General features: G+C 38.7%; 1 protein-coding gene across 1 annotated transcript in view; it reads right to left on the bottom strand.

Annotated features, from left to right (window-relative positions):
- Positions 1-9,306, bottom strand: part of LOC113178461 (cyclin-dependent kinase-like 3) — a 61,405-nt gene extending 52,099 nt beyond the window's left edge. Inside the window, 3 exon segments of the mRNA XM_077801656.1 lie at positions 3,140-3,334; positions 6,570-6,756; positions 7,454-9,306. Coding sequence (XP_077657782.1) covers positions 3,140-3,334; positions 6,570-6,756; positions 7,454-7,512 — 441 coding nt within the window. The 5' untranslated portion in view covers positions 7,513-9,306.
- Positions 9,307-12,101: the final 2,795 nt, after the last annotated feature.

Below are 12,101 nucleotides of genomic sequence, written 5' to 3'. Positions count from 1 at the left end.
TTATTTACTTGTCTGAAACTCCCAGTGTACTGTAAATTACATGAGGGCAAGATACATGCTTTGTTCAAGCAATATTCTCAGTGTCCAATGTAATGCCTACAGCAAAGAAGGCATTTAAATTTAATCAGATGAATGATACAGACATACACTCATCATCTGCAAAGTGTAATAGCATGAGTGAAAATGTCTCAGTATTAGAAATCTGAGATCTTTCAAAGTTCATACAAACTACTGCCATAAATCTTTGGAAGTTGCTCTTGTTTGGCCTCAGTCTTCCTCCATAAATAGCCAAAATAACTAAATAAATAACTTAGGGTAAGCCTTTCTAATTGAGCTTCCTTAAGGTTGTATCTGTCAAACTACATTAATCCTTTTTTATTTCCACAGTTGTTATTGAGTTCCTGCTATATGCCAGTCACTATGTCAAGGTCTGAGTATATAATGTGCATGAAAATAGAAATAAATAAGCACATTATGATACTACTTCACATATTCTGCCCACCACATACCCATCAAACACCTTAATGTTATAAACATGGGGCATGAAGAGTCTCTCATTCCATTCCTTAACATTCTCAGTCTTTTCAGCAACCAACACTATTACTACAGGGAGAATATTATTAGAAACCAAACACTCTCTGAATTCTGACTTTTACAATTCTGGAATTTTTAAAGTTTTTTTTTAGTTGTTGACTGACCTTTATTTTATTCATTTATTATTTGTATGTGATATTGGGATTTGAACCCAGTGCCTCACACAGGCAAGCGCTCTGCCACTGAGCCACAACTCCAGCCCTACAATTCTGTTTTGAAGCATCTTCCTTGATCTTTCATCATAATATAGAGACTTCCATAAAAGCAATTTCTCTTCATTTGTTTAGATGATCTTTAATATTTCTTATCAATGTTTAGTTTTCACTGTACAAGTTTTGAACATCTTTTGTCAAATTTTCCCTATTATTTCGTATTTTGTAAATGATATTTGTAAATTTGAATTTCTGATTGTTACTAATATATAGAAATACAACTGATTTTGGTATGTTGATCTTGAATTCCTCAACCTTGATAAATTCACTTAATAGTTGTTAGCTTTGTTGTATATTTTATAGGATTTTGTACATAGATAATTGCACTATGAATAAAGAAAATTAACCCTCCACACACAAAAGATGCCATTTTACACCTACTAGAATAGCAACAATTAAAAAGTCAATAATAAGCCAGGTGCAGTGGCATACACCTATAATCTCAGTGATTCCAAAGGCTGAGGCATGAGGACAGCAAGTTCAAGGCCAACCTCTACCTCTGCAACTTTTTAATATTTATTTAGTTGCAGATGAATACACAGTATCTTTATTTATTTTTATATGGTGGTGAGGATTGAACCCAGTGCCTCACACATGTGAGGCAAGCACTTTACCACTAAGCTACAGCCTCAGCCCCTACTTCTGCAACTTAATGAAGTCCTAAGCAACTTAGATCCTGGGCCCCCCAACAAAAAATGAAGAAGGCTGGAGATGTAGCTCAGTAGTAAAGTGTCCCTGGGTACAATCCCTAGTACCATAAATAAATAAATAAATACATACATACATACATACATACAATAATAGGGCTGGGGGTAATGGCCAGTGGTAAAGCACCTAACACGCACAAGCCCCTGGGTTAGATTTCTAGAGTGCATGCACACACACACAATGACATTAACAAATATTGGGGCGTCAGTGGAAGAAATGGAACCCATTGCTGGTGGGAATTCAAAATGATAGTCACTTTGGAAAACAATTTGGTCGTCTCTTTAAAAACAACACAGGAAAAACCAAAGGCAGAATGTTTTCTCTGATATGTGGATGCTAATTCACAATGTGGAGGGGACACTAGAGAAGAATAGAGTTGCTTTAGTTTAAGTAGCGGGGAGTGAAGGGAGGGGAAGTGTATCAGAAAAGGATTACCCTATGTACATATATGACTACAGGACTGCTGTGATTCTACATCATGTACAAACATAAGAATGAGAAATTATACTCCATTTATGTATGATGTGTCAGTACATTCTATTGTCATGTACAACTAATTAGAACAAACTTTAAAAAAGAAAATAGTAAAAGATTGTGGTTTAAGAATAATACAAACAATTGTAATTTAAATTTAAAAAAAAATTTTAAAAAATACAGGCTGGATGTGGTGGCACATACCTGTGATCCTAGTAATTCAGAAAGCTGAGGCAGCAGGATTTCAAGTCCAAGGGCAGCCTCAGCTCAAAATAAAATATAAAATTAAGAGGGCTGGGGTTACAGCTAAGTGGTAAAGTCCCCTTAGGTGCTTAATTCCCAGTACAAACAAATAAAACAACAATAACAACAATCTCAAATAAAAATAAATAAAACTAACCATGTGATCCATCTTGGATATACACCCATGAAAATTAAAAATGTACATCCATACAAAGACTACACATGAATTTTCAGAGCAATATTATCTATAAGAGCCCCAAATCGGAAACAATCCATATGTCTATCCACTGGTGTATGGATAAACAAATGTGGTATATCCATAAAATGGAATATCATTCAGCAATTAAAAAGAAATGAAGTAGCAATGCATACAACAAAGATGAATTTCAAAAATTTATGGTAAGTGAAGGAAACCATATGATAAAGGCCACATATTATATCATTTCATTTATAATAAATATCTTAAAAGGTGTATCTCTAGCCAAAAGGTAGATTCTTGGCTGCCTGGAATGGGGGTAGATATTAGGGTTGAGTGAAATGAGCAAGAGGAATCTTTTTGGAGTGGTGAAAATATTTTATAATAGGACTGTGGTGATATTTGCAGGACTTCATATTAATTAACTTTAAAAAGCCTGTCTGCTTGGTAACTAACCTCTAAGCTAACTGAACAGAGATTTCAGAGGACATACATGACAAAGAATATAGACTTCAAAGAATTAGTTCAGGAATGCAACTAAACAAATAGTCACAGCCACTACAACAAACCCTGAGCGAGATGGGAAACTCTAATTTCCAAAGTAACCACAGTATATTATTTAAAACGTCCTGCTTTCAACATTAAATTTATTAATCATGCAAAGAAGTAAGTATGATCCATCCTATAGTTTGGCTTATTATGAAGCACTTACATTATTATTGTGAAGATATTCAATTGCTCGAAGGATCTAGAAGAGGTATTTTCTAAGTCGTTTACTCTCTAGTCCATGACAATAATATTGTAATTCATCTAATACTGTGTGGTCAATAAATTCAAATACCAAATGAATTTTCTTTTTCTGTCTAAAAACTTCAATCAGATTGACCAGGTTTTCATGACGAAATTGCTATTGACAAAAGAAACAGACTTTTAATAAATTATTTCAAATATGGTAACATGTACATACAATATCTATGTAACTTTTAAATATTCTCAGCTTCTTTTCCTCCATGTATTTCAAAAAAATTTCTCAAGTGACTAGTTTCAATTCTTATTTTAAGAAAAATTTTAAGGTATTTCATGATAACTATTTATAGAATTTACATCAAGTTGGCATTTGATTATTTATTTTAAAAATTTAGAAACAATGTACTATAATGAAACTTAGTATGCTGAGAAATGTCTTCAAATTTTTAAACTTGATTTATGGTTAAATTTAACATATGACACTTAGGTTGTTATGTTTTCTGATTGTTTTGTTGTTATAGTTTTGAACTGGGGAACCAGTTCAGGGCCTTGCACAAGCTAAGCACACACTCTACCACTGAGCTATATCTCCGCCCCCAAGGTCCTTATATTTTCAAATAAGGATGGATTTCAACACCATTAAGTAAGTAATCTGAATTTATGCAAATTAATTATTTTCTAATTTGAGTCTTAAACTCTAGAGAGTAAATCCATTAATTTCAGGGGAAATTATAAATTTTTCAGAGTGCAAAATATTAAACTATCTAGAAAACCTTCAGATATAAGAGATATCAATTTATAACCACAGGGACTTTACAAAAATATGCAATCATGTGTGGTAATTCTTGTTCATTGTCTAGACTATGAAGCACAAAACAGCTTTTGTAATGGTACAACTAATTGTGGAAATAGTTTTAAAATATATTGTCAAAAATGGCATGTAAATCAGGTACAGTAGAGGACACCTGTAATCCCAGCTACTTGGGAGGTAGAGGCAGAAGGATCTCAAGTTCAAGCCAGACTGGGTAATTGCCAGACCTTGGGTCAACCCCCAGTTAAAAAAAAAAAAGTGTGTATCAGCTCAGAAAATAAATATTAAAAAATTAACTTTAATATATTTTTTACATTGACCTTATTACAATCAATTCTGAAATATTTAACCATTGTTTCAAGTTACCAAAAATATTTATTCATTTGGCTAAAAATTAAAGGGTATATTTTCATTATTGTATTCATTAGAAAACTATACTTTTGGTTTTTAAAATTTGCCTTTATTCAATTTTTCTTCATATCTTCGTATTACAGAGACCAAAATCTTTGAAACATGACTAACAGAAAAACATGCCAAAATATAATACCAGATTCCTTTCCTGTTTTTGCTCCCAATTTCCCTGGTTGGAAAGACGCCAGAGTAATGCAGCAATGAAAGAACTGACTGCTTCTGGACACAAGAACATTAATCCCTTACCTAAGGAAAATTACCGGCTTCCTGTCTATATTTTAAAGGCAAAAGCAATGAAAACAGTGAAATGTTAACATGAGCTAATAAGAATTAGGGAAGATTCATCCAGAATCAGATACCTTCTCAAATATCTTTTTTTTTTTTTTTTTGGTATTAGGTATTAAACCCAGGGATATTTACCAGAGTTATATCCCCAGTCCTTTAATTTTTTTTTAAACTGTGAAACAACAGGGTCTTGGTAAGTTGCTGAGGTTGGCCTCAAACTCGAGATCCTCCTGCTTCAGTATTCCCAGTTGCTGGAATTAGAAGTTTGCACCATGCCCAGTGTCTATCAGAATAAAAACAAGAAACACCTAGAAATGCTTCATTACTCCTTTTCAAGTTGTTTAATTTTATTTTTCTCCATTACTAGACAACATTTCTACAAACATGCTAATTATCTATAATTTATTTACTAAAATTCTAACAGATAAAACTTTAGTTCAAATTAACTCATTTTAGTAATAGTTTTAGATTTAACCCTCCAAGAAATCTTAGTTGAATTAATTACAGCTGATTAAAAATCCTATAAGACAATTAAATAGTTAAGGTGTCTTAACCACGCAGGGTGGTGCATGCCTGTAATCCCAGCTGCTTGGGAGGCTGAGGCAGGAGGATCTTGAGTTCAAAGCCAGCCTCAGCAAAAATGAGGTGCTAAGCAATTTAGTGAGATCCTGTCTCTAAATAAATTTCAAAATAGGGCTGGGGAAAAAAAAAGTTAAGGTATCTTTAAATAATTTGCATAATAGTTGTAACATTAAAAATACATTTTTCCTCTCCATGTCTTGCCACATATTGGTTATTCTTTTTAAACTATAAAGTAGAAAAAATAATCAGCTTAACTGCAACAAAGTTAAAAAACAAGAAGGCAGGTACAGTGGCCCAAAAGTGTAATCCAGCTACTTGAGAGGCTAAGGCAGAAGGATCCAAGTTTGAGGCCAGCCTGTGCAAACCAGCAAGACCCTGCTTCAAAATAAAATAAATAATAAATAAATAAATAAGGAATTCATGTATACCTAAAAAAGAAGAAATTTTTAAAAAGTGAAGAGAAGGAGGCTGTGTGTGTGTGTGTGTGTGTGTGTGTGTGTGTGTGTGTTTAAAAGTGAAGAGAAAAACAAAACAAAGGAACTAGGGATGTAGCTCAGTGGTACTTGCCTAACAGGTGTGAGATCCTGTGTTCAATCTCCAGTACTGACGGAAAAACAAAACCCCTTCACTTTCCACATCTTACAAAATCAAGTTTTGATTCTGTCCTTAACTTAAATGACAAGAGTTTAGAATCTACTACACTAATCTCAACTCTAATTCTGCACAGGAATCTGCATAGGCAAATGCCTCTATTCTTTTTTCTTTCTATTCTTGCTCTTTGTCAATTGTCCATTAGCCTTTCTAAGTTTATGCTGTTTCCCAACTTGAAACTCAATAGTTTCATCCCTCTTATATAAATCCTACACATCCTTTAAAACCAAATGTGTGCCATTTCCTCCAAGAAACTTTCCCTGCCCAATAGAATTTTGTGGCAATCACTTGGCATTTATTATGAGCCAATTTTTATTTAGTGTTAGTCTTATATACTCTCCTTTCTGATTAAATTATGAGTCATCGAGGAAATAACCACCTTTTACCCCTGTATAGTCTCAGCACCTAGCACAATTTCTTGCACAGACTTTTTTTTATTAAGCATTAAACTTCGATATTTCTAACTATTCACAAATATTTACATAACTGTTACATTATACAGAAGCACATACATTTTGTAGTACTATAAAATTACAAAGTGTAAGCAATAAGGTTGGTTTTTCTGTTGAATGGGTTAACTCAACTATTTTAAATTTTTTATTTCATAACAATTTTTCTTTTGACTTACACAGCAATTAAGGCAAAAGAAGCAAACCTTTAGAAACTTTATCTCTCTCGTTGCAATTTTGTTGATAGATTTTTCTGGTTTCTCATAGAATATCTTAATGGCCACTATCTGCCCAGTATCCTTACGTTTACATTTCATTACTGTTCCGTAACTTCCCTCTCCCACTTTTCCAAGGGTTTCATACATCTCCATTTTCAAAGCCTGGTTTCTATTTCTTCATAGAAATAAAGAAAGAAAATGGAAAATGTTAAACGTTTACACTTTTATTTATTCAAGCTGGATAATGTATAGACCTAGTAAGCCCCCACTTTCAAATACGGAAACGGAATAGTAATCTTTTCCACAAAGCCCGTGTGCCTCTGGGAATTATGCCTCCTCGGCTTCAATCCTCACCAGACTTGAGGGGTCCTCCCGTTTTCTCGGTCATTCCCATCAACTTTGAGATTCCCTCACTACTTGTCACCATGTGTCAAGCGCGGGGTCCCCACACTTCCTGCTAGGGGCAAATAAGGGATTCCCGCACCAGTGCAGTCGTCCACACAACATGCCACGGGTCCTACCAAAGCCTCCTTCCCGCCCACTCCTCAACCCGCGTCCCGGAATCCCGGACCGGTGTTGCGCCCCTCGCCGGCTGTCGACTTTGTTCCGGCAGCCGCCGCCTCCTCAGCCCATTCTGTAATCCCACTGGCCCGGCTCCGCGCAGCCCCAGCCAGGCAAGGGACACCGCCCCTACTTTACCGGTTAACTTCCACAGCCCTAGGTCGGCGGCTACCATGGCAACGGTGTGGGGCGGGGAGGGCGCTCCAGCCCTAGTACGCAAGACCGGAATAATTGTGGGGTGCCGACCCGGAAACAGAAGCTTGTGAAAAGTGGAAACGTGCATGGAGGTGGGGGAGGGAAATACAGCTTACTGTCGCAGTTGGAGAGTCCTCAAAGGTTGGTTTTGACCCGGGAACCGGAGCGTCCACATTTTGGCTGCAGCGTAAGTGACTGCAAATATTTAGGGAAGGGAAGCCGAGGTGAAAACTTTCCCGACCTGCGTCGCAGATGTGCCCCGGTCGGAGAATACCAGCTGCTTCTTCTGGGTCCTAAAAGGGTATCTGTGGTAATTAAACAGACAGCTTGTAAAATCATATTTCCAAAGTTTTGTGTGGTACAGTTTCGCCAACTGCATTAATATTCCCATGTAGGAGTGTCAACAGTTGACATCCATCCTCAAAACGTGGATAAGATGGTTCTTTAACCAAGAACTTTCCTTGGTCTGTGGGTATAGCTAGCTCAGTGTCAGAACGCGTAATTAGCACGCGCCGAGGCCCCGGCTATCTACTGTTTGCCTTCTAAATTTTTCCAAATCTTATAATCTCTCCCTTACTACACGTGAGAACTCTAAAAGGTACTCTTTAGAAAAACAATTCTAAGGGTCCTATCATATAAGATGCACTGGGGCGCTGGGCGTGGCGTGGGGAGGAGCCAGTGCCTAATTGTTTTAAGAAGTAGACCGCTTTAATTCTAGTGACAGCCTTCAGTGAGTAAAAAGTATATCATGAAGCAAGTGCCCCGGGTTGTGCTGTCTTTATGGGAGCTGTAATTTCGTAGTTCTGTAAAGTGTTGAATATAAATAGTTATGCTTCCTCTAAATAACAGGACAGACATTATTTTCCACTAATTGTAATCTATTGGTTCCCATCCAAGCATCTACATACCTGGAGAGCTTTTGAAAAGGCCCCAGATATTCTGATTTAATGGGTAAAGAAATTAGTATTTTTAAGTCTTCCTAAGTTTTTGTACGCTGTTGCTGTAGTTTACATGAAGGAGAAATACTCATCGTTTTTGCCACCCAAAATATTCAGAATTGTCTGTTTTCCAAAATTTACTCAACCATATTGTAAAATAATTTCTAGCTAGACACCATGGCATAGACCTGTACTTCCAGTTACTAAGGAGGGTGAGGCAGTAGGATCACAAATTTGAGGCCAATCTGGGCAATTTAGCCAGACCCAAGGCCCTGGCTTCAATCCAACAAAATAATAATTTCTGTGTATAAATAAGAATGTAATAGATGAGTCGAGCACAGTGGTGCTCCTATATAATCCCAGTGAATGAGAAGGCAGGAGGATCACAATTTTGAGGCCAGCTTCTGCAGTTTTGTGGGACTTTGCCTTCAAAAAAGCTGGAGATATAGCCCAATGGTAGAGGGCCCCTGGGTTTAATCCCCAGTACTGCAAAAAATGAAAAGTTACAGTGAATTGAGATTAGTATATTTATTCAATATTTGTTGTGGTTAAGTTAAATAAAGTATGAACCAGACTCAGTTCCTGAACTACAAAATTACTACAGTATATAATTAGAGCTTTAAGACTATTCTTTCCACAAATAGGTTTTGGCAGGCCTGGTGACCAAGATAGAGTGTGATTCTTGACTCTTTTGGGGGGGATGGGATTACCAGAGACCGAATTCAGGTGCACACTGAGCCACATCCCCAGCCCTATTTTTATTTTATTTAGAGACAGGGTCTCATTGAGTTGCTTAGCACCTTGTTTTTGCTGAGGCTACCTTTGAACTCTGTATCCTCCGGCCTCAGCCTCCTGAGACGTTGGGATTACAGGCATGTGCCACTGTGGCTGGCTTCCAGTGTGATTTTTGCAACTACTGCCATCAGACTTCAAGAACCACATTTACTGATTGATATAACTGTTTTTGATCTTTTTGAAAATTATAAATTCCCAGTTTTATAAAGTTATAAATTGTTAGATATAAAACATGACTTTTTTGGGGGGAGGGGGTTACTGGGGATTAAAGGGGGGTTGTGCCCTTTACCGCTCAGCTATATCCCCAGCCCTTTTAAAAAATTTTTTATTTTGAGATGGTCTTGCTAAATTGCTGAGGCTGGCCTCAAATCTGTGATCCTCCTGACTCAGCCAACAAAGTTACTGCAATTACAGGCTTGCACTGAAAGACCCCAGCCCAACAACCTCAGGCCTAGTTGCAAAACCACCAAGGCATGTCACAAACCTATGCAGGCACCAGAGGTATTTTTCAGATAATTAGTTAGGTGTAACCGGTTGGGAAAGGACAAAGGACCAGGTCCCTAGGCATGCCTGAATGAGCAGGAACAGGAGGACCAGAGTGCAAATATGTAGCTTTTATGTGGTTCTTTTTTAGTAACATACAGTGAAAAACAACTTTGCCCTTTAGGTAATCTATATGCTGGGTTTAAAATTAACCAATAAGAAACCTATTGTTTCCCCCCGCGCGAAAACTGCCCCTTTACCCTATAAAAATCTCTGTATCCCCAAGCCCGGTGTGCCAGCTCACCAAAGCTCCGGCTGAGGTTCTGCTGGGCACCCGCAGGCGCCTGTGTCCCCCAATAAATCCCTCTTGCTTTTTGCAGCCAGTGTTTTGTGTGATTCTCCTTGGACAGGGAAACGGGGGGGGGGGTCTTTTCATTTGGAGGTTCCACCGAGATAAATATCAGCCCCTCCCCCATCCCGTCCGGATCCCTGCCCAAGGACCACCTGGCATCACTGGGAGGTAAGCTGGCCAGCTCATGTCGTGTCTGTTGTGTTGTCTGGTGTCACTTTTATGTCTGTAATGTTTGCAACTCTTGGCTGATACTTTGTTTCTATGCGCTGCATCTGTACGATTACGCGTAGTCGCTCTGTATTCTGGGCAGCTTGAGAAGGAGTTGACGAACTCGGACTTCTCCCCTGCCACCCTGGGAGACGTCCCAGGGATTTTTGTAGGCAACGGTGGAGCTCCCGCTCCATCTAAGCCATCTGTAGGCAACGGTGGAGCTCCCGCTCCATCTAAGCCATCTGTAGGCAACGGTGGAGCTCCCGCTCCATTTAAGCCATCTGTAGGCAACGGTGGAGCTCCTGCTCCATCTAAGCCATCTGTATCTGTAGGCAATGGTGGAACTTTCGCTCTACCAAAGCCATCTGTTTGGAAGTTGCGCAGCACTCTTTCTCTTTGGTCTGATTGCAGTGTTATTGTGGTTATTATTTCTGTCTCTGTATTCAATCCCTTCATCTGAAACTAACATGGGACAATCAATTACGATCCCTTTGAGTCTCACCCTCGACCATTAGCAAGAGAACTAATCTCCCAATCTGGTGTTGTCAGACCCAATCTGAGGGGGATGCTCCCCCAATTCGCTTGTCTGAAGGGAAGGCCCCAGTCGGCTTGGGGCCAGCACCCACTTTCATTGTTTCAGTTTGAATCTGGAAAGGGAATCTATGTCTTTGTGGGTGTCTCCGTGTGTCTCTGTTAAGTGTGATGGCATTGTTTTAGTTTGACCAATGCAGAGTCCCAAATTCCAATCTGCCTTAGAGGTGTGGAGATAACTTTAGCTAGATTTTAACCTAAATTGTGAGCAAGATTAGGGAAGCAGTGTTTTCTTTTCTTCCTGTAGTTGGCCTGAGTGCACCCGCCGCAATTAAGAAATGCCTGCTGGGGATCAAAGAACTTTGATATCTCGCTTTAACTTTTCTCAAAACCCTGTCCTCATTATTAAATTAGCATTAATTGGCTTCGGGGATGGGAGCCAAACTTTCAGTCATAAATTCTGTCCCAGACTGAGATTCTACACTGAGGTAAGTGCATGCACCCCATGTCTGTTTGAGGTGCATCTTTCTCTCTCTTTCTTTCTGGAGGATAAGGTGGGCACCCGACGGCTACTTAAACGCAATTAGTGCAGCCGCCACTCTTCAAGACTCGGGTGAAAGGTTTCTCGGCCTAAGCAGCTCTCAATCACCTGTTCAGTACAGAGCAGGCATGTTGGGTTCTGCCAAAGCCGTTTCCAACTTTTCTGTCTGGGCCCGGAGAGCAATTGGCGTGAGTACACAGTGTCCCTAATCCCGATCTGCCTCGGATGCGTGGAGGTGGAGGAAAGAGTTTGGAACAACTGAGGAATTCCGGTCTGGGCTACTCTCAGACGAATTCTTAAGGTTCCTTTCTCTTGAGCCCCCTTCCGACAGCCCTCAGGGGTATCTAGGGTGATCGGTAGATGAATGGCACTGAGGGAAAGCCCCAATCACATTTGCCTCCGTATGGGCCATGCAACACTCCCAACCCCGCATCCATTCCTCCTGGATGCTTCCCTTCCTTCGCAGGTCAGAAATGTTAGCAATTCAGGTTGTAGGAGTAAGAAAGACATGAGATAATTAGTAAAATCTGCCCAGGTTCTCTAAGGTACATAGGTAACTTTCAATAGTCTGTTTTAGCCACTAATAAAAGTCATGATTAAATGGAAGTTCAAAACCTAGGAGAGATTTTTTTCCCTTATCTGGTCTGTTTTAAGGTTATTATAGATTGTTTCTTGGGGATAATCTAAGTTAAATGTGTGTCTAACAAAAATTAATTTTTTTATTGTAACAATCTGGTATCTGAATGGGTTTCTAAAGTATTGCACTATCTTGCAGTTAAAAGTTAGGGTTAGGTAATTGTTTAGTTTGTGATTTCAGATAATTCATGCCAGAGAACTTAAATACTTAGAATAGAAAATTAAAAAAACTCTACTTCCAAGCTGGCAAGTGACTCCCAATCATTCAGTTTTATTTT

This window comes from Urocitellus parryii, chromosome 1 (assembly GCF_045843805.1).
Source record: "Urocitellus parryii isolate mUroPar1 chromosome 1, mUroPar1.hap1, whole genome shotgun sequence".
Classification (NCBI taxonomy): Eukaryota; Metazoa; Chordata; class Mammalia; order Rodentia; family Sciuridae; genus Urocitellus; species Urocitellus parryii.
Note: the sequence above shows the minus strand (reverse complement) of the source record. Positions and strands in the feature narration are given on the sequence as shown.